Source organism: Pecten maximus, chromosome 9 (assembly GCF_902652985.1).
Source record: "Pecten maximus chromosome 9, xPecMax1.1, whole genome shotgun sequence".
NCBI lineage: Eukaryota > Metazoa > Mollusca > Bivalvia > Pectinida > Pectinidae > Pecten > Pecten maximus.
Genome location: NC_047023.1, coordinates 37,135,385 through 37,156,887, shown reverse-complemented (window position 1 = coordinate 37,156,887; position 21,503 = coordinate 37,135,385). Strand labels below are relative to the sequence as shown.

Sequence of the window (21,503 nt, the reverse complement as noted above, 5' to 3'; positions counted from 1 at the left end):
ACATGGATATGCAAGCAAGCTCCAGATATCGTGTTGTGGATGTGGGCAGTCATTTGCAATGGAAACCAGTGCCAAGTTACCCAATTCTTCATTGTACGAGATCAATCTTAGGACTGTCTGGGGGTCTATGGTGACTGGTGGGGGACTTTCCCCAACAAATGAAATGTTAGCCACTATGGGTATCTCAGGAATGAGTCAGAGTAAATACACTTCCTTGGAGCAGGATATAGGTGACTTGTGGCACAATGAACTGAAAAAAGATATGTTAGAAGCCGGTGCTGAAGAAAGGCGATTAGCGATGGAGAGAAATGATTACCACCAAGGAGTACCAGCTATATCTGTGGTGTGTGACGGAGGATGGTCTAAACGTTCACATAAGCATACATATAATGCTCTTGGTGGAGTTGGTGTGATATTTGGTGCGGTAACTGGCAAACTTCTCCACGTCGGCATCCGCAATAAGCATTGCTTTATCTGTTCCTCTGCAGAGTCTAGACACTGCGATCCAACCCCTCATTTATGTTTTCGTAATTGGAATGACACCAGCCAGGCTATGGCGGCGGGTATTATTTTAGAAGGCTTTCTACAGTCTGAATGTACACATGGCCTCCGATACATGCGGTTAATCGCTGATGGGGACAGCTCTGTTTATGGTCGGATACAGCAGCAGGTACCTGTGTGGGGAAGACATGTGGCAAAAATGGAATGTGCAAATCATGCTTGTAAATGCCTGCGCACAAATTTAGAGAAATTAGTAGAAACCAAGCCTCGCTACAAAGGTCGTGGGAACCTAACAAATGAGAATTCGTCTTGTTAAAGGAATCAGACGTGCAATACGTATGCGTTTATCTACAGTCAACGCTACAACTGCCACACAACAACTTGAACACGACATAAGGAACTCCATCCACCATTTGTTTGCTAACCATGAGCACTGCAGTGACTTTTGTAAAAGGAGGCCAACAGAAGAGGAGTGTGATATTTCATTAGACACACCTGCCCAGACGATTCTATCCCATCAGTCTTGAGTGAACAGGAGTCATTTTGGAATGAAGTTACAAGTGAAAATGACCCTGAACAAACCAGATACCAGCCTTCAGTATCAACTTGTATAGACGAAGAGTTGCTGAGAGATGTTAGTGTTCTTCTGAGTCGCCTTGCTTCTAAAGCTTCTCGCCTAATTGGCAATTTCACTACAAACTTGGCAGAATCATGGATGGCTATACGATCAAAGTTTGATGGAGGTAAGCTGTATAACCGATGCAACCGTGGATCTTGGCACAGTCGTTGCTATGGTGGAGCACTCAGGAAAAATTTTGGTGCTGCGTGGTCCCCGTTAATTTGGCACAGACCTACTGGAGGAAAACATGGATCAGCATTCAGAACCCATTACCATCAACGGGCACGTCATCTCCTAGCTAGCCGCAAGAGCAAGAACAAAGCTGATGTGAGAGCTCGAGCATATAAAAGGAAGATGACGGAATCTTCAAGTTGTACCAGTAAGAAAGCTCGCAGGGAATATGGTGTTGATTCTGTTGATGTAGTGCCAGACTTGTCACCGCAGGACCTTGAAGAAGTTTGCGATAAGTACCTTTCCAGTCATGTTAACCTCACAAAAGATAAGCTGAAGCGAATCGAAAGCTTGACAACCAGCCAGTCTAACAGTGTTACATGGATGGAAGAGAGGAAGAAACGGCTAACTTCATCAAGGTTTGGAGATGTAGTGAAACCAAATACAAAAAGGAATGTAGGGCCTCTGGTGAAAAGTCTTCTGTATACGAATTTCAGAGGGAATTCATTTACTTCACATGGATTAGGACAGGAATCAGTGACCATCAAAGAATATGTCCTTAAGAACAAAGAACAAGGCCAGTCTGTGATGGTTTCCCCATCAGGACTTGTGATTGATGTTGTACATAAATTCCTAGCTGCTTCACCAGATGGCAAAGTGAAAGAAGGCGATGTAAATGGGCTTATAGAAGTCAAAAACCTTCTGCAAATAAAGGCAATAACTTTGGAAGAGGCTGCTATAAAAGGGAATTTCTGTTTAGCACTTACTGGTGGAAAACTCAACTTAGATTAAAACATTCCCACAACTATTACTATCAATGCCAGGGGCAGATGAACATTTTAAAATTGCCATGGGTCGATTTTGTGGTGAGAAGGACAAATCCGTATCAGATCCACATAGAAAGGATTTTCCGCGATGAGAGATTATGGGAAAATGTTATGCTTCCTAAACTCACTGCATTTTACCACAGGGTCTTGCATCCCGATCTAGCTAATCCAAGGGAACACACTAGTACTGGCATACGTGAACCAGATAAACCATGGGTAATGAATATTTTCAAACACAATTTCATCCAAACACTTTGGTGAAGGAGGTTTTATTCCGTAAATATATATATGATATAAATGATACCAATTTCTCAGTCTGTCTGTATTGCAATATTACATAAATTACATATATACCCGCTAGACATTTAGGTTTTTGGTGATAATATATTACATGAAAACACCATTATAAATATTTGTACTTATTTTTTTTAGTTTGTTCCAAGTACAGTCCAGTCCAAGACCAGATCAGGCAAAAAAAACAATCAACTCATCCAAGAAAGATTACATCAGGTAACTAAAATATAAGTATAAGAAACCAACTATTTTCTTGCCAGGCTGAAATGCGGATTAGAAAATGAAACATGTCTGTGATTTCCATATAAAACATGACTTTGCCTTATCTATCTTTCTCATCCATATAGTACACCAAAATGCACTACTAACATATATATTGATTTGTACACTAAAATGTGACGACAGCGATAGCTCACCCTGTCAGAGTGTTGGCCTTTTTAACCTAGCTTAGATGAATATCTGAGATATGCACTATGCAGTTTAGTTTGTGTTACTTGGAAAACTGCTATGACATGCAAATGCCTCCCATACAATGTATGTCGTTCAGATCCCACATGTCCTTCAGTGAGGTAGTCACCAGCTACTACATGTAGACCCCGCCTAAAAATGACACTAGCTTTTCACCAGGCAATAAACCAAACAACAACAAACCTCACTGAAATGAAAAATAAACAAGACATCTTCACTTGTTTACATAAGACTGCATCATGATGTGATTAATAACATTGGGAGAGTTTTGAATATTAATACAGAATTCATTATTTTCAAAATATTTCCTCCTGTATCTCAATGTAAATTTTGTGTAAAATCTAACACTATACATGTAACACATAAGTGTTTTTAAATAACTACAATCATGTGTTCGCTCTAAATATATGAATGAATGTATGGTCAAATATAGTATAGTTTAAACTAAATGTAACTTTTCTTATAATTGTTTTGTATAGTTTCTCAAGTTCCATCGTCAAGTGATAACCCCGGGACTTCTGCATCACGTTCTAAACGATCTTCCAGACAGCGTAGGAGCAAATTTGTCGGGCGGCGAATCCTCCATAAACGGCGTGTTGATGAGAAAACACATCAGTATAAATGGTATGAGGGCAATGTATTGGACTGTGTGAAAAGTAAAGATGGACGAGATGGTGCTGTGTATGAAGTCCAGTACAAGGTCAAGAAGGAGAAAGTTTTAGTGGATGAGCTACAGCAGGATTTGGATAATGGTGCAGTGAGATTCATAGACATATAATTCAGGTATGTAATGTAGTAAGTCATAGTAAGATATATGATGTTTCAAGATTTGTGTGGTACATATTATGTAGATATGTTTTTAGGCATTGTTAGATCCATAAAGATAGGAATGTTTCGACTTGAAATAAAAATCATTTGAACATATATGATGCTTCAGATAGATAGCATTCTAGATGTATGCGAAGGCACTGCTATATATCATTTTAAGAATTGATAAATAATAAATTCCAGCAATGTATTTATTATCTTGAAAAAAAAATAGGAGAAATATATTCCATATATCAGCAGATGATCGTGTAAAGGATGGGATGGTGCAGTGCAGTATAAAGACGATGAGGGGAACGTTTTGGTGGATCATCATTCAGATATTGGTTCAGTGAAATTTACAGACATCTTTTAGGTACAGTATGTAATGATGTAAAACATGTTTTAGCACACCATTATCAGATGGTGGCCTATTCAAGTCGCCCTGCATCCGTTAGTCGCCTATGCGTCCGTCCATAAACAATCTTTGTTATCACCATTTCTTGAAAAGTACTGTAGTGATATTCCTCGGACTTCATGCATAGTTTCCCATTGGTCCCTAGTTGTGCCATTTGAATTTACATTTTTGATCATAAAAATAAAATGGCCGACAGGAGGCCATCTTGGATTTCGAGAATTCATGTTTGTTATAAATGTTTCTCAAATTTCATCTGCAGGTTTCATGTGTTCATGTAAGAGGGGAAAAGGGGAAAATAGGGAGAAGATCAGTCTGACATGAACGTATAAAGATCATGTAATGGTGGGTGCCAAGATCCCTCTGGAATGTCTTGATTGCATTGTTAAATCCATAAAAAAAAAAACAAGGAATATTTTGGCTTGAAATAAAGTCATTTGAACATAGCTTGGTGCTTTAGATAGCTTACATAATAGATGTGTGCAAAAGAACTGCTATATATATCATTTTTTAAAAGAAATGCAAAGTTTTGATAATGCTGTTTTTATATGAGATATGTCCCTTGAAAACAATCAGAAGAGACATGTAACGGCTGGGATAGTGCAGTGCAGTACAAAGACGATGAGAGGAAAGGTTCGATTGATTATCATGAGCTACAGCAGGATTTATATATTGGTTCAATGAAGTTCATAGACATCTATTCAGGTATGTAATGTTGTAATGATGTAAAACATGTTTTTTTCAGCATTGTTAAATCCATAAAGAATAGGGATTGTTTTGGCTTGAAATAAAAATCGGTTGAACATAGCATGGTGCTTCAGATAGCTTACATAATAGATGTGTGCAAAAGAAATACTATCTTTTTTTTTTCTTTTTTTTTTTGATACAACTTTTTTTTGATAATGCTGTTTTTATAGGAGTTATGTCCCTTGAAAAAAATCAGGAGAGACATGTAAAGGCTGGGATTGTGCATTGCAGTACAAAGACAATGAGAGGAAAGGTTCGATTGATTATCATGAGCTACAGCAGGATTTATATATTGGTTCAATGAAGTTCATAAACATCTATTCAGGTATGTAATGTTGTAATGATGTAAAACATGTTTTTTCAGCATTGTTATAATAAATTAAATCCTTAAAAAATAAGGACCGTTTTGGCTTCAAATAAAAATCATTAGAAGCTAGTTTGATGTTTCTGATAGACAGCTGACAGCTTATATGTATGAATTAAAGAACTATGATATCATTGGAGTTTAAAAAAATTAATTAATTTCAACAAATATTTTGATAGAAGTTGTTTCCATAATAACACAAACCCATGAGATGAATCTTACTGTATTTATCCTGCCCAGGGAGTCTCACTTTGTCAGATGTAGTCATATAGCAGGAAAGTAATGTTACATTATGGTTTGGCTTATGCGGTATGGACTTCATACTTGATAGTACAATATGTCCATACTATTCAATTCTTAGAGAATGAAGTGTTTGTTATTTAGACTAACAAGTGTATCATACTTCTTGTTCAGCATGGTGTTGCAAAATGGAACCACAAAAAGAAGTACGTTGTCCGACATCTTAACTGTACACACAGCATCGTTTCAAAGGAAGAGATACCACATGTGAACTTTAAAAAAAGTTTGGCTCTTGAAAGAGGAGGCCTCCTAGTGGCAAGAGCTGGTAACGATATATACTGTTTTAAGTGGTTTGAAAAAAAAACAGAAAAAAATTGCATATGTTAGATTGACTTTATTAAACAAATTCACATTTCTTGTATCCACTTAAGACAGTGTATATCGGCTGACATCCTCTGACAACAATAATTTTACATTCAATTTAGAAAATGAGAATATATAATTAATGTCATTTCAAAAATGATAGATAAAAAGCTTTCTTATATTCATTCTGAAATAAATTGAAATTGTCTCCCTTGCATTCAAAGTTTGGCACTTTGATGTTACCATACAGGGGAATTTACCTATTCTAAATATAGAGAAGCTAGGAACTACTTTATACTGGGTGGAACATCCATCTTGAATACATTATTTTTTGGAATGTACTGTTGTTTCATTGAGCTGTTATGACTTTGTTTGTGGTTTTATCAAGATTTTCTCCTCTAATGGCCCTGCAGTGGATATTGAACTAATTTATTTTTATTTTTAGGAATTAAAAAAAAATCAGCAGATTTCAGGAAGTGCAGCCTCTCACAATCATGTTTGCAATTCTCTTAAAGTTAAACAAGTACTTTTAAAATTTTGAAAATTATCTAGAATCATTTATTTATGATTCATATTGATGATATGATCAGAAAAGTCCATCATTTATTGTTATTTTTGTTAAATAGAACTCTTGACAGTTCAGGATATACTCAATCCAAGATGGCAGTAGCTACCCCTTAACCTAACATCCCGACTAATACTACCCATCCCAAGATCCTAAATACCCTAACGCTACATTAGTACTAGCGAGACCATGGGTCAATGCGCACCCGCGCTTTTTAGGGTAGCGTCACTGCCGTACTACGCACCGATGTGAGTGGACGTGTTTATATGTTGCGTCTATAATTTAGCACATCCGTCTTGTACCAATCTACATCACTCATTTATACGCGCTGTAATATCGTACGGGTTGTCTCCCCGGAAGTCGAGCCCTCTTCGTCAAATAAAGAGGGTGTTTTACGGACTCATAAACTATGAATTGGAACTCAAGCGTTGGAGTCATAGTGTATATAACTTGACTAACATACCCGGCTCAAAACGACCGGCTGCACTACCCATCCCAAGACCCTACATACCCTAACGCTACATTAGTACTAGCGAGAAAGACGTGACAGTACACAGGAAACTAATCCATCAGACTGCCCAGTATACGATACACCATCCTGAATTTATCCCACTTTTTAACAATACAAAACTATAAGGACCAATCACGACAGAGGATACACAGGCACGACAGACACTGACGAAAAAACAAGCGACTACGAACAATGCACGACAAAAACATCGACCAGAGACAGCACACGTGAACAGAGGACTAGCAAAGCTCAATGTGACACAGGTACACATAGTACAGACACAACATATAGACATGGCATATAGTTAGCGTTAAGCTTAACCCTGTCAGCTTAACCTGTCAATACTATAAGACTCTATCATATACATGTGGTCATGTAGGATAGGGATATTCCACCCGAGGGGTCACAAAATGTGGTAAAACCCGAGGCTCCGCCAAGGGTTTTACCACATTTTGTGATCCAGAGGGTGAAATATCCCTATCCTACATGAACCACATATGATTGAGTATTTTTCTCTCATTCCCCAACCTTAAATATGCAAAAATAGGCACTATCTGTCGATAGCTTTCTCAGATAACTTTTTTTCTACAGCATATAATACAAAAAGAACAGCACCAATCGATTTACCATACTCCATATATGCAAACACCGTTTGCTGTTTTAAAAACGAAGGAAACCATTCATTTCCACAGTCTAACGTTGTTTCAGCAGCCCTGTCATTGCAAGCGAAGCCAAATCACTTGATGTCGGCCAAGCTAGTGTGTCCTTTCGCGTGAAAATATAGTTCCATGTTTTATTAATAAAAAACAATAAAAGAACGTGTTTTTTTTTTTTACATAATTTATATCATAAATAAATTTTTTTATTAGATCTGGCCTAGCACATGGAGCAGACGATGTGTTTACAAATCTATAGATAGATCTACTTTCGGTTCGGCGACCTACTGTATCATTGCGCGCGCGTGGCTATCCTACACCGGAAGCGAGGTAATACACACACAGCAAGCATGGGTGTATTTACCTGGACAGACCAGTATGATACCGGTAGGGATGAGAGAAATATACGATAACATCCCCCGCTACATATGAATACTGTGTGAAGATAGACCGGAGTTTTTGCTTTGAAGACATACAAGCACATATGTTGTGGGAAGATACGCCTGTGCAATTGGCAGATACACCTGGTCATTGGTTAATAAGAAATACCTATACAATGGGTAGGTAAAAATGTCTATTGTCCAATAAGACACACCTGCACAGTTGGCAGATACACCTGGTCATTGGTTAATAAGAAATACCTATACAATGGGTAGGTAAAAATGTCTATTGTCCAATAAGACACACCTGTACAGAGGGTAGATACACCTGGTCATTGGGTAATAAGAAATACATGATTCACCTGTGCATTTCATTGGTAATAAGACGTCATATGTGCATTGGGTAATAAGGTCTCCATGTACTGTAACAGGATACCATTGTGTATTGAATAAAACGATATACCTGTGATTTGGGTAACAATACTGCACTGTAGTTAGATCTATTTCACCGTTCCTTATAATTCAGGATAAGAATAATTCCATTAACACAGAAAAATAACAAAATATTATAATAGGGCCCGGGCGAAATATGGGACAAATTTATAAAGAAATTATTGAAACCATTCTCATTCAGTAGGACCGACAAGATTTCGATCAAATGTCTGAAATATTATGGGGTTAATTTTGTATAAAATCTGGGAGTGAAAGAGTAGCAGTTCAAAGTAGGAGTCATAGAGGGAAAAATTCCCTCCCCACATTGTTGTCTTCTCAATTGCATTTCCACGATAACAAACAATATATCTCTTATTTCTTTAAATTTACTAGCAAGTCACAAAGATTCAAACGATCCAGTGCACAATTAAGCTTGTTTTTTTCTCTCTAATTTTACAATTTTCGTTTTATTCATTAATACAATGTACAAGTGATAATACAACGTTCACATATATACTCTTACATACAATTTACCTACAAACATATACCTATTTGGGCATACATGCTTATAAACATCCTCTTTCTATATTACTTGCTATAAGGACTCTTTAGTACGACTTTTTATCTCGTTCGTGCTACAGTCGACCGTAATTTCAAGCCTTGGGATAAACACGACAAGAACGCAAAGGTATTTATGGTACTTGAACGGTCTTGCAAAATTTCGAGCACGCATACCGCCCGTAAGCACGTATGATGGATTTTATCCAACAAATTTTACAGTTTCCAAGAATCGCAAAGAACGCAAATATGCCGTGGGCCTGACGTCATGAACACATAGGTCAGACAAGTGTGGTCTTCCGCAAAGTGAAGTTTCTGTTTGTGAAGTACGGCGGACGCATTCACAACGTACGATCTAAATCGGCGGCACGGAACAAGTGCGACGTCTTATTCTTTGACTTGTGTCGGCCACTGGTATAAAAGGTCGTGATCAGCCTGGGCTTGCTCAGCACGCCATTGTATATCCGTAACAAGCTATTGGACCAGCAGAAAGAAAATGCCACCAAAGGGAAAAGAACAAGCAGAAAAATGCTACTATTAAGACACATGATCAAAGTATCAATGATCTTTTCAAGGCAAATAGTTAAACTGTATTTGGAGCTTTTTCAAAAATGTTCCTCTTTTACCTCAAACTCAGCAGTTGAAAAATTGTTAAAACTTTTTAATATTGTCTAATAAGGTCATTTTTACCAATTGAATTTCCTCCCTTTATGTCATATTTGTGTAATATTATTCACAACTAACATTTGCATTTCAAGGTTAGAAAAAATCAATGTTTATGAGTATGTAATGTTAAATTTGGTCAAACCAATGCTCCTATTGTTTACTTTAAACTCTTGTGAGAATTTTTGTGCAATATAGATGTGATACGAATGAACTAATTGTGTTCCGCTGAAACATGCATTTTTTCGCATTATTTTTCGAAAGGTACAAACATATTAACAAATTAACATGTCAACAGCAATGCCCATGGATAGCCATGTTACATTTAAACAAATGAACATGCTACTTTTGTTAAATTGTACTATAGTGGTGATTTATAGGTCTGTTAACTATCGCTTGATTTGCTATTTATACGAACCTGAAGGTTGAGGTAGGGTATAGAAATTCGAAGGTATAGGTTGTGCTTCCAAAGCAGTATTTGCCATACAACCGGAAAACATTAAACCGCCTTACGCTGATATTGAAATCCCATATCAAATTTTGTTAATGCATTTACAACGACGTTTGCCAAAAGAAAGCAATTACGCTTGATCTGTCTAAAGCTGCTAGATGAAACCGTCGAAGTTGCGTATAAGTCAATTATGTATAACATGCACGATGATACTATATGTGATGATGAACCATCAATGTTGCTATGGGTGTGGTCCAACTGTCAGACTCAACATATACTGATTAAATGTGCAGATATAAAACACATTCGTAACTATTCCTTAACTCTTTCCATGTTGGAAACTTATTGAAATGCTACTAGGCCCGTTGTTACCACTCTGGTTCTCACTTTGAGAATGTGATTTAATTCGGAGTTTACCTAGATTTATATGGCGGGTGTCATAGTGACATAGATTTATATGGCTGGTGTCGTCGATTCGACCTAGATTTATATGGTGGGTGTCGTCGATTCGACCTAGATTTCTGTGGCGGGTGTCGTCGATTCGACCTAGATTTTTATGGCGGGTGCGTCGATTTGACCTAGATTTGTATGGCGGTGTCGTCGATTTGACCCAGATTGCTATGGCGGGTGTCGTCGATTTGACCTAGATTTGTATGGCGAGTGTCGTCGATTTGACCTAGATTTATATGGCAGGTGTCGTCGATTCGACCTAGATTTATTTGGCGGGTGTCGTCGATTTGACCTAGATTTGTATGGCGGGTGTCGTCGATTTGACCTAGATATATATGGCGGGTGTCGTCGATTCGACTTAGATTTATTTGGCTGGTGTCGTCGATTTGACCTAGATTTGTATGGCGGGTGTCGTCGATTTGACCTAGATTTATATGGCGGGTGTCGTCGATTTGACCTAGATTTATATTGCGGGTGTCGTCGATTCGACCTAGATTTATATGGCGGGTGTCGTCGATTTGACCTAGATTTGTATAGCGGGTGTCGTAGTGACCTAGATTTATATTGCGGGTGTCATCGATTTGACCTAGATTTGTATAGCGGGTGTCGTCGATTTGACCTAGATTTGTATAGCGGTTGTCGTAGTGACCTAGATTTATATGGCGGGTGTCGTCGATTTGACCTAGATTTATATTGCGGGTGTCGTCGATTTGACCTAGATTTGTATAGCGGTTGTCGTAGTGACCTAGATTTATATGGCGGGTGTCGTCGATTTGACCTAGATTTATATTGCGGGTGTCGTCGATTTGAGCTAGATTTGTATAGCGGGTGTCGTCGATTTGACCTAGATTTATATGGCGGGTGTCGTCGATTTGACCTAGATTTATATTGCGGGTGTCGTCGATTTGACCTAGATTTGTATAGCGGTTGTCGTCGATTTGAGCTAGATTTGTATGGCGGGTGTAGTGTGGTGATGTACTCTTTGAGCTGTATTTAATATTGTGAACCTTGATTCCTGATGTCTTATTACCATCTGTATTGTTACTTAATGACCTCCAAACTCTGCAACGCTCACACTATTGGTTATTTGTGAGATGTCTTATTTGCTCTTGCTCTTTAGAATGTTTATACTGTATACATAAAATCACAATTTACTGACGGATGTATGAAAATGTTATCAGCTGTAATGCATCACCCGTTTAAACATAACATTGCATTAAGATTCATGACCTGGACAAAGTTCGGCAAATAAATCGGATACATTTGATGGTAAATCGACCCCTTTTACCTTTGCAAAAGCGTGAAATCAAATATGTTACATCTGTCCCCGTCTTTGTGATAACAATCTGTGATATCAAACTTTTGTTATAAGACTACATTAAGATAATGTTTTGTTAGAATGTTAAGCACTAAAAACAAACATTGACAAAACTATCATTCTACATATTTATGAGACATATATTTTGTTGCTGGTCTCAGCTTTGAAAGAAAAACCGCTCTCTATTTATGGAAGGTTCAATATGTTCTATGTTGACACTGATTGGGTTTCATCTTATATCGCTGAAATGCATGAACACTATCGCTAGTGCACGATATGTCAATGCATTCATGTATTGTAAAATTGTCAGCGTAACAGATTAATAAATACATCCAAGCATGATTTGTTATGTCGGTCTACTATTGTCGTAGTAACAAATACGTACATTCGTATGTCTTGATTCGTCGTTGACAATGCTAAAGAAAAATATTGCATTTCACGAAATATTTTATTTATTTGAAAATGGCGTCGTAAATTTAAACGTCCTAATATTAAAACATAGTATGACGTTAAATGAAGGCCACATTAAAATGTAAGAAAAGAAAAAGTCGATCGTTTAGGCCATTACACATGTGAAACGTAACTTGGATTCCAGATGTATTTATTTGTTCTTTTGTCAATATTTAACAGTTTTGCATCAGATGTCTTGTATCGACATCAAATTGTTCCCAAAGACCTTTATGTATATTTATATAGCAGTGATATCGACCAAGCCTGGTAGGGTAACCAATCCCTGTAACACGCGTTGTCATGTATAATATAATGATGGCTAGTCGTTCATGTAAGATCAAACTCCATTACAATTGTCACCTAATGTGTATGCTTCTGATGATGCAGACGCTGGTAGAACTTCCTGATCGATAGTATCATTAATATTTGATAGTTAAAACCTTACCACTACAGCCAATAGCTGTTGAGTTGAAAAACAAATGGTTCCTTAATGATGTTTACTAGATATGGGTGATAATCGATTTAGATTCTAATTGTCCTGACGTGCTTTTCTTGTATTGGACATTAGCGATATTTTGTAGCCTTGATCTGTTGGATTTTTGCATTGTGGCAGCTATCAATAAGTTCAAATTTCATTTTTCAATGAATGCTAGAAACATACTAAAAATGAAACGGAATATTGTGTGTTTAATATTGCTCTTCACATTCATGGAAGATATCGTTTTGTCTAAACGGTACCAGTTTACCAGGATAACGCGCGTTGCCCAGCAGAATTTCAGTATGCATGCACTCGGTTCAAATACTAAATGTGATAATTACCTAATATGTGCCAGGTCCTGTAAACAGGACGAATGTCGCTCCTTCTCGTACACAGAGCTGGAAAATAAGTGCGAGACATACACCCTTAAGTTAGACAAAGGTGGGACCGCCACCATATCAACGTCAACTTTGTACTTCTCTAAGGGTAAGTACTTACACTTATGTACTTATTCGTTACAGCTACTGTATAACAATATATATTCTTAATTTTGAATTGTATCAATTATCCTTATTCTATGGTTCATAAGAAGTCACATTAGTTTGGAATATTTTTGTCTTCCTTTGGTTTCTTTGACATTGCCTTAAGTTTGGTCTGTTGAGTGTTATGAGCTTTGGAACCTTATCATGACATTGCTATATACAGTGGACTTAACCGGACTTATTCTAACTATATATAATTTGGCCGGTTTGTAGAGAGTTTGAGATTGTAGAGAGTCTTTGCACTCGTGAAAATATCGATATACTGTGATACTTGTGAAGTATATGTTATATTAAACGGGAGACCGTTCAATATCCTCTTTATATTTAGGGTCGATGACACTTCCAAGTGGTCGACATTTCCATGCACAATATTTACAACAATATATTTATAATGCCCTTCTGTGCTAGAATTTCCTTACGCGACCTGTCAAGTAATCAAGTAATTTATTAATTGTTTTATTGATATAGTTTTTCTTTATAGAATAAGAAAATATTTGCTTGGTTTTCCCCTGCCTCAATCAAGAGTGACTTCTGAGCATTCTACCTTTGCATTTCTCCTCCTTAATATTTTATAATTCTTTTATGTATTGTTCAAGCACATTTAAAGTATGTTGATCCGTCGGGTTATCGTCATGTTGATTATAAAGAAAAGTTATCTGCTTTTCAAAGCTATCATCTCTTTTAATTCTCCCCTTTTAGTATTGGATGAAAATGTAATGGACAGGCTTCTTATCTCCATCAACAATCAACAATACATAAAAAAGATTGGTCCTTAATAGATAAAGAAATCTTATCCAAATTAACTTTGCCATGATGTTGCATATTGTTTTAAGGTATCTACAATAACTGTTTTTACCTTGGCTATACAGTTTTATTATACAATAATACATTGTTAAATTTCCAGAAACCTTTACCTCTTGTGAACTCTGTTAAACGTAGTAATAATATAAGTGTGCTGTGGTCCGATACCCTTGTATATTATTGGTTGATTTCATCTTGGAACGTAACTATGCTGACATCAAAAGCAAGTCTCACCTAGCTTTTTTTTAAACTGGAGCTGTCTTAGACCTTGTATATGTTCTTAATTCGGGGTTATTAATTCTCTAGGGATTGCAAAGCCCAAAGTTATTAATAACTTCCAACTTTCAACCTTGCGTTGGGATTATTTGAATGACTATAGGTGTATACATCTATATCAGGGTCCAGGATTAAGTAAAAAGTCACCATAGCTAATAGCAAATCCAGTATCAAATTCTAAAAGCAATTCCACATGTATTCTTATAAAAACCAGGCAATCCCTATCATGACTGTAAACATTTATCAATGTAAAAGCTTGTAACTGTATCTCAACTACAAGGAAATTCCCCTCCATATCCATTTTGATTATTTGAAGTTTGGTTTGAACAGAACTGCAACACCTCTGAAGTTGAATTTAAAAGGAGTAATGATACACTAAAACCCCTCTGTGCTCTGATAAACGGGATCTGGTTTTTAGTGAGATGGGTATCCTGGAGACAATATATAGAACAGCATTTTTTTTTGCAAAAAACCTAACTATGATGCATTCAACAAATAGAATACATAAAACATATAACATACCAATACCTCTAGTTTCAATCATTTGTAATTCTTTCTCCATTATAGAGAATACTACCACAATTCCGAAATAGCCAATGATATTAAATAACAGTACAGTAAGAGCTCAGACATCCCGCAGGTTATTTTCAACACTAACATCGGGGACATGATATTTAATCCCCAAAGGAGAGTAAATAACAAATTACTGAACAAATCTTAGTATAAAAATGTCATAATTGTGATTTTTAAATGATAAATTAATAGTGAGATCCAACTGAGCATTGAGGATAAAAAATTCAACCTATACTCTGGCATCAGCCTCATTCATGGAAAGCTATTTAGCGGGACACCATAAAAATGAAACCAGATTTTTTTTTCAGAATTTCAACTATGAAAACTTGCGAATACACAGAGGGTAAACCCAATTCGCAAAAAAAAAAAAGAAAAAAAGAAAAAGGAAATAAAAAAAAAAAAAAAAGATTTTGATAGCAAAGGAGGGGAGGTAACTCTCATATTGACAGTATAATACTGGCTGTTATTCCTTACTTGCTATATGGAACAATAAAAGTAAATAAAGCGAATTAGGAATGAGTTCGTTATAGTCTGAAGGTTAATTAGGTATCCATCTTCTTAAAGATCCCAAATATAAATTAAAGTACGCTCAACATTAATTATAACTAACTTGAACCAACACGTAAATGTTATCAAACATTATAAAAACTAATTGGCCTGTACCTAAACTATTATGAGAATATATGACTGAAATACTGATCAACTGCTCTTAATATCCCGATTTCAAACAATGAAAACAATCTTTTGATTTAACCCACACTTCTGAAGAATTTTTCAAATAGACCTAAAAGAAGCGGAAAGGTTCAATCAATTATTTTCAAAAGTTTTTCTTTACTAAAATCAAATGAACATGCATATGCAACATGTGTTAGTTATATTAGTAGCTATAGTCTGTCAGACCTGCATGATGTATTTAAGTTCACTATTGTTTTAAAGTTGATGTTGTATTTAAACTTGAAATGAACATATGTATACATTAATACTTAGTATCTTTATTTTATACAAAAGAATACCGACCTTTCAAAACAAGACGTCAATTAAGGACGTTGCGTATATATAAAGCGCCACGTTACTAAAATATGGTGAGTCACACTGACATGACATCTGTTCGAGTCAGTCATACTGACACCGGAATGAGCCGGTTTTGTGTCCTTGTGCTTTCCATTGCGTAGCGTAAAGCAGTGCTATTTTAATGAACCCTCCAAGTAAGGTCAAAATGTATCCAATGCCAACGGACACAAAAGGAAGAAGAGCATTGTTCGGAAAGAACGACAAAATCCCAATGTTCTCATTAATATTTATTCGGGTGTTTCTTCATGGACACAGAAGATAATGCATTCGAAGCTTGTACACAAACTCAAAGAAGGTATATATTTCTGTCAGTCTTTCATTTATTTTTCGAAGATCCGAGGATATGCATATTTTTGTAACTGTGTGTGAATAAGTACATGCAGGTGGGTATATTGGTCTTTCTGTGTTCTAATGTACTGCTTACGAATGTTAATATATCAAATTTCGTATCAGATATGTGAATCCACGTTTTGTGTTGTGTTTGCATGTCTTATTTCAATTAATTAGAGTTGTGCAGCTGCTCGGATGTCCCATCTGGATCACCCTCTGGGGTGTATCAAATATATGCAACAGCAGGCAGACCAGTTAACTTTTTCTGTGATGTGGACACTTCTGAGGGACCGTGGACAGTACGTATCATACATACATGTATATAAGACCTGGCCTTAGTTTCAAGAAAAGTTCCACATTCATCCAATAATGTTTCCTATAGAAACTCTTTATTTAAGGCATTTTTATTAGTTAAGCTAGGTTGAAGTTCAAATAATGTGAAATATACCAAATAAAAGTTTAAAGTCTTCGCTACTTGAAAATATTGTTATTGTATAGGTTTAGTGGCAAATAAGAAAACACGGGTACTCAAAATACTGTAATCCTGTCATTTACAGTGTACGGGGAAACCCCTGCCTTATTTCACCAGAGTTCTATGTAACTCTCTTTTCAGTAGGAGTGCATACATATGTACAGTGCATTTCTGTTTTTCAAGTTCAAAGACATTATTCTTTATTCTCGTATACAGGAAGTACCTATTACATACGGTAATTTCTAATGATCTTACGAGCTTGGTTCACATGTAACAGCAGCTGATTAGCTGATTTAGTTTTGTGAGTCCTGAACCGAAAAGAAAAATCCTACGGAACACCAGCCGGTCTTCGAATTATAGATCTTTAATGATTATCATACACCACGAGAGAATTTGTATCGCATTTAATATGGAAGAGAAATATCTAACAGTTTCACGAAAGTGATAAAGAAGTCATTAACCAAAAGTTAAAATGTGGCCCACGGTAATGTTAGTGTTGAACTTTTGTGTGATGCTAATCAATACATGCTGTATTATTAATCTATAATTCATAAATACAAATTTGCATTATTTATGATTGTAATACTTAAGGATATGGATATTTTATATTTACTACATCCTTTTTACGATGTAATGTAAAAATCTTTATTGTTTTGGCATATACATCAATTCTTGTTTATCAGATATTATAATATCAAACCTCAAGCTTAAGAAAATCATATCCGCGCCAACCGTGATGGGTATAAAGTGATATTAATTGTTAAAGTTGTAAAATGAATAAAGTTTACAATGTTAAGCTTGATGAGAACTGGTCTCGTTGAATTTTTGATTTTTTCGAACCTGTTAAGAAAGTGTACGTTATCTTCTACTATGTACACACGTGTATAGAAACTGAATATACCAGTTTAAGTCTTTGTATGATAAGCCTATACTTCCGAGTTTGGTAGCTCTAGTTATTATTCTGCCTACTCTATTCTATTCTGCCTTTCAAATATAGTGGTACAAACCAAACAGCATTAGCATATTCTAAAATTGGTACGCTAAATCAATTATAGAGTGTTTTATCATTATCAAGCACCATTTTCATTTTCTGAGTGTATGTAAATTTTTAAAAGTTTCAATAAAAATAAAAGAAATGTGTTCTATCCGGCGAAGAGATACAGATTTTTGTTTTATCAATAATCTAGGAATTGAACTGAACGCGCCTCGTTGTAAAAGACGCCGATTTCGTGATGCGTTTGCTATCGTCGTTTAATTTGTTATCACCTCGTGACATCCATTATTAATTAAGTTAATTTAACTTCAAGAAATTGAGAGCGGCATAGAACCTTTTAGGAACTGGAAAGTTGAATACACGAGGGAGATATAAATTCTTAATCTGATGATAACCTTTAAATGCATATGCCATTAGTATAAAGTTTTGTAAACGATATTTTACTGATCTCTTTTGAACAGGTGATACAAAATAGAATAAATGGAGATACTGATTTCTATCGCAATTGGACTGACTACCAGAACGGTTTCGGAGATCTAAATGGAGAATTCTGGATAGGTAAGACAATTCATAATGTTTTCCTTACCAAGGTCTCTCTTTGAGCCTTAAGCTTAGCCATTGTCTTCCTTAACCCTTCCCCTCTTTTGGCCTTTGGTTAAGCGACTGTTTCCTACATATTGCCTCTTTTTTACCCTTTTTAAGCGATTGTTTTTCCTAGCATTGCTTCTTTAAGCCAATGATTTAGGAAATGTTTTCCTTAACATTCATTATTCATATTGCTCATATTAAGTAGAAAATAAGGTTTCAGGCGCCGCCGTTAACAGCTCACTCGCCTTTCAACAAGACGACCAGGTTTCATATTCCAATCAGCTATGAAAAGGCATGGAGTCAATTGTCCGACATTGATGTTTTTTCCGGGTTCATCCGGTATTAAGCCCACCTGAATACTTCAATTCAGGCCGGCGTGATTAGCATTAGCTTAAATATCTTGTTTAGTTACACATGTAAGAAATAGATAAATGTAGAAAATCGTGTAAATTATGATAAAGTATATGAATAATTCATATATGTAATATTCTCCTATGGTCTTTCTGAAGGCAATGACATCCTTCACATCTTGACGAAGACACTAAACATCCTACGTGTGGAACTAGAAGCGTGGGATGGGACAAGAGGATATGCCCAATATTCAAAGTTTCAGGTTGCCGACAAAAATCAGAATTACAGACTAGCTCTTCACGGCTTCTCTGGCAACCTATCATGTAAGTAATGTCATTACTGATTCTTTTTGGGTGTTCGAGGGATAGCACATAAACACACAAGATATTACTCTACATACAAATAAAGTTAGATAAAGTAGAACCAAGATTAGTTAAACATCACATCATACAGCTGGTTCGTTCTACTAGTAATCGGAAGATATGCCAAATTCATACGTGATGGAGTGAATTCAATATAAAAAAAATGCCAAAATCTGGATTTTTTTTTATAGAAGTTGGTAAATCATTGTTTGCTCTGATTGCCACTTTTTCGCTCGTTGAAACTCCCAGCAACTGAATAATAATAATTTTTTTCATCTTTTGCTTACGATTTTATCATCTACCGAAAAATCAATATTTAGACTTATGACTAATTGAAAGATTGCACAAAAGACTAAACACATCGCCTTTAACCTAATGTAACCATTGATAAAACTGTAGCCAAAAGCTGTTTCGTCTTTTGTGTACAGGACAGGGTGTGAATTCGGTATCATTGAAATCGAATTCAAATCTGTCGTTCGACAGTGAATGTGTGTTTCTTACACAGTATATTGAGCCCTGCGGTTCAGAATTCAAAGTCGAGTAATTTGATTTATTCATTTAATTTTCAGCAATAGATTCACCAGCTTTAACTGTTTCATCTTCATTTCTAGAATTAAACATGTATTTGTAAGGGCATTCCAGACGGAGTTAAAGTTAATGATGGAAATGCGTCTATCAGAATTAAGTTTGGATATACACACCATTATGCATATTTTGTGTGGTAATAGATTATTTTCGTTTTTGAACATATGATTCCTAACTAGAAAAATAAGAAATGTTGTAACCAAAATACCTTGGTGACTAACAACAACACACTTGTTTTTCCACTGTTTAGTTGATGCCCTAAACAGTTTTAACGGACAAGCTTTCTCCACCTACGACAGAGACAACGACTCCAGTAGTTCTCACTGTGCCGTAAAAATACATGGAGCTTGGTGGTACAAAAAGTGTGCCTCATCCAATCTAAATGGTCGCTATCAGACAGACACTGGAGATGATAAGAGCTCCATGTCATGGTATTTGTTTCCTTATCCAAATCGTGAACGGGTCCCGCTTAAGAAGTCCAGACTGCTAATTCGATAGATAGATTCATATTTGTTGATGTACACTTAGCTATGAATTTAGATTGATACGCAGTGACGAAGCCATTGAGTTATGTCTTCAAAACGTTCCGGTTTTTAAAGCAGTTTATTTCATATATTCTGTGCTAATGTTTATATTAACGTTTAATGTTGTCAGTTGCTATTATTTGAAATATAAATAAGAATGGTAGGATATTGTTTATATGCTGCTATTCTCCGATTGTGTCTTACATTGACTGTTCATTGTACATGGAAACTATAACATATATACATTTTACTCTTCATTGCCATCGTCATTTTTTATTTTCTCTGAGACTGGTATATGAATTTAGATAGAGTTTATACACAAACATGATAAATGATAAGAATATAAACAGCGGTAAAAAAAATCAAAGACAGTTTTCTTTTGTTCAGTTAACAACATACAGTATTCAACACACTGTTGTTAGGTAGGCACTGGTCAACATAATTTGGTCAAAGGTAGTACAGGATTGTGTAACCTCTCTAGAATTTAGCTCATATCAGGACCATATTTTTAATTATTGGTTTCTACCTATCTTATCATTTCGATGTTGATTAATCAAGTTCAATATTTAATAACTGATAAGTATGTTTGAACAGAAATGTCAAAATTCATTGTACATGTGTATGTTGCGATTTCAGATTTATTAGACAGTTTATAATTTGTAATTTGTAATTTTCTCAGTAATTATCATGAAATAATTGACCATTTCTACTCTACCAATGTCACATATTCTATACGTTTCCTGTTGTAATACCAGAGTATCTGCACAGAAATATCTCCAGAAATGTTTATATACTATGCCTTACATGCAACATGGGTGGTTGACTGACACAGTTGTAACTCACTTGCCTTTCAATAGTCGGGCCGGGGTTCGATTCACCGATCGGACGTGACAAGGTATGGGACCACCTGCCTGACTATGTGGCATTTCTTCATGTACTCCTGTTTCCTCCGACACAAAGGCCCCTCGCGCGCTTCCATCCGGACCAACAAGAGTGATTAATACAAGTTGATATCAAATGAAGCTTTTTCATTTATTTTACCTGTTACATTACAAGAAATCGTCAAGGAATTTGACTAAGTTAGGTATATTTTGTCTTGTCTTAATATTACTGTTAATTGATGCACAGATGTACTGTGAACAGGTACTATCGTCATGAAAACTCAAAATCGATCAAACGAGCATAATCATAATTATCATAATTAAAACATATATGAAAAAAAAAAAATTCTATCGTATATTATCTGGTATACTTTTATAATGAATACACCGTGAATGTTTCAAACATAGTAAAATGATCAGACACGAAA

At 35.9% G+C, this 21,503-nt stretch overlaps 1 protein-coding gene across 1 annotated transcript; it reads left to right on the top strand.

The window, feature by feature from the left end:
• Positions 1 to 12,727: 12,727 nt before the first annotated feature.
• LOC117334153 (fibrinogen-like protein A) lies at positions 12,728 to 21,503 on the top strand. Its single transcript, XM_033893622.1, has 5 exons — positions 12,728 to 13,211; positions 16,496 to 16,617; positions 18,246 to 18,342; positions 18,882 to 19,046; positions 19,921 to 21,503. The coding sequence occupies exons 1-5, from the start codon at positions 12,890 to 12,892 to the stop codon at positions 20,166 to 20,168; spliced, it is 954 nt and encodes a 317-aa protein (XP_033749513.1). The 5' UTR covers positions 12,728 to 12,889; the 3' UTR covers positions 20,169 to 21,503.

Excerpts from the sequence above, each read along its gene's own strand:
- LOC117334153 (XM_033893622.1), top strand. The coding sequence starts at position 12,890 with ATGAATGCTAGAAACATACTAAAAATGAAACGGAATATTGTGTGTTTA. Across the intron at positions 13,212-16,495 it reads AACTTTGTACTTCTCTAAGG|AGTTGTGCAGCTGCTCGGAT; the intron begins GTAAGTACTTAC and ends TCAATTAATTAG. Across the intron at positions 18,343-18,881 it reads AAATGGAGAATTCTGGATAG|GCAATGACATCCTTCACATC; the intron begins GTAAGACAATTC and ends GTCTTTCTGAAG.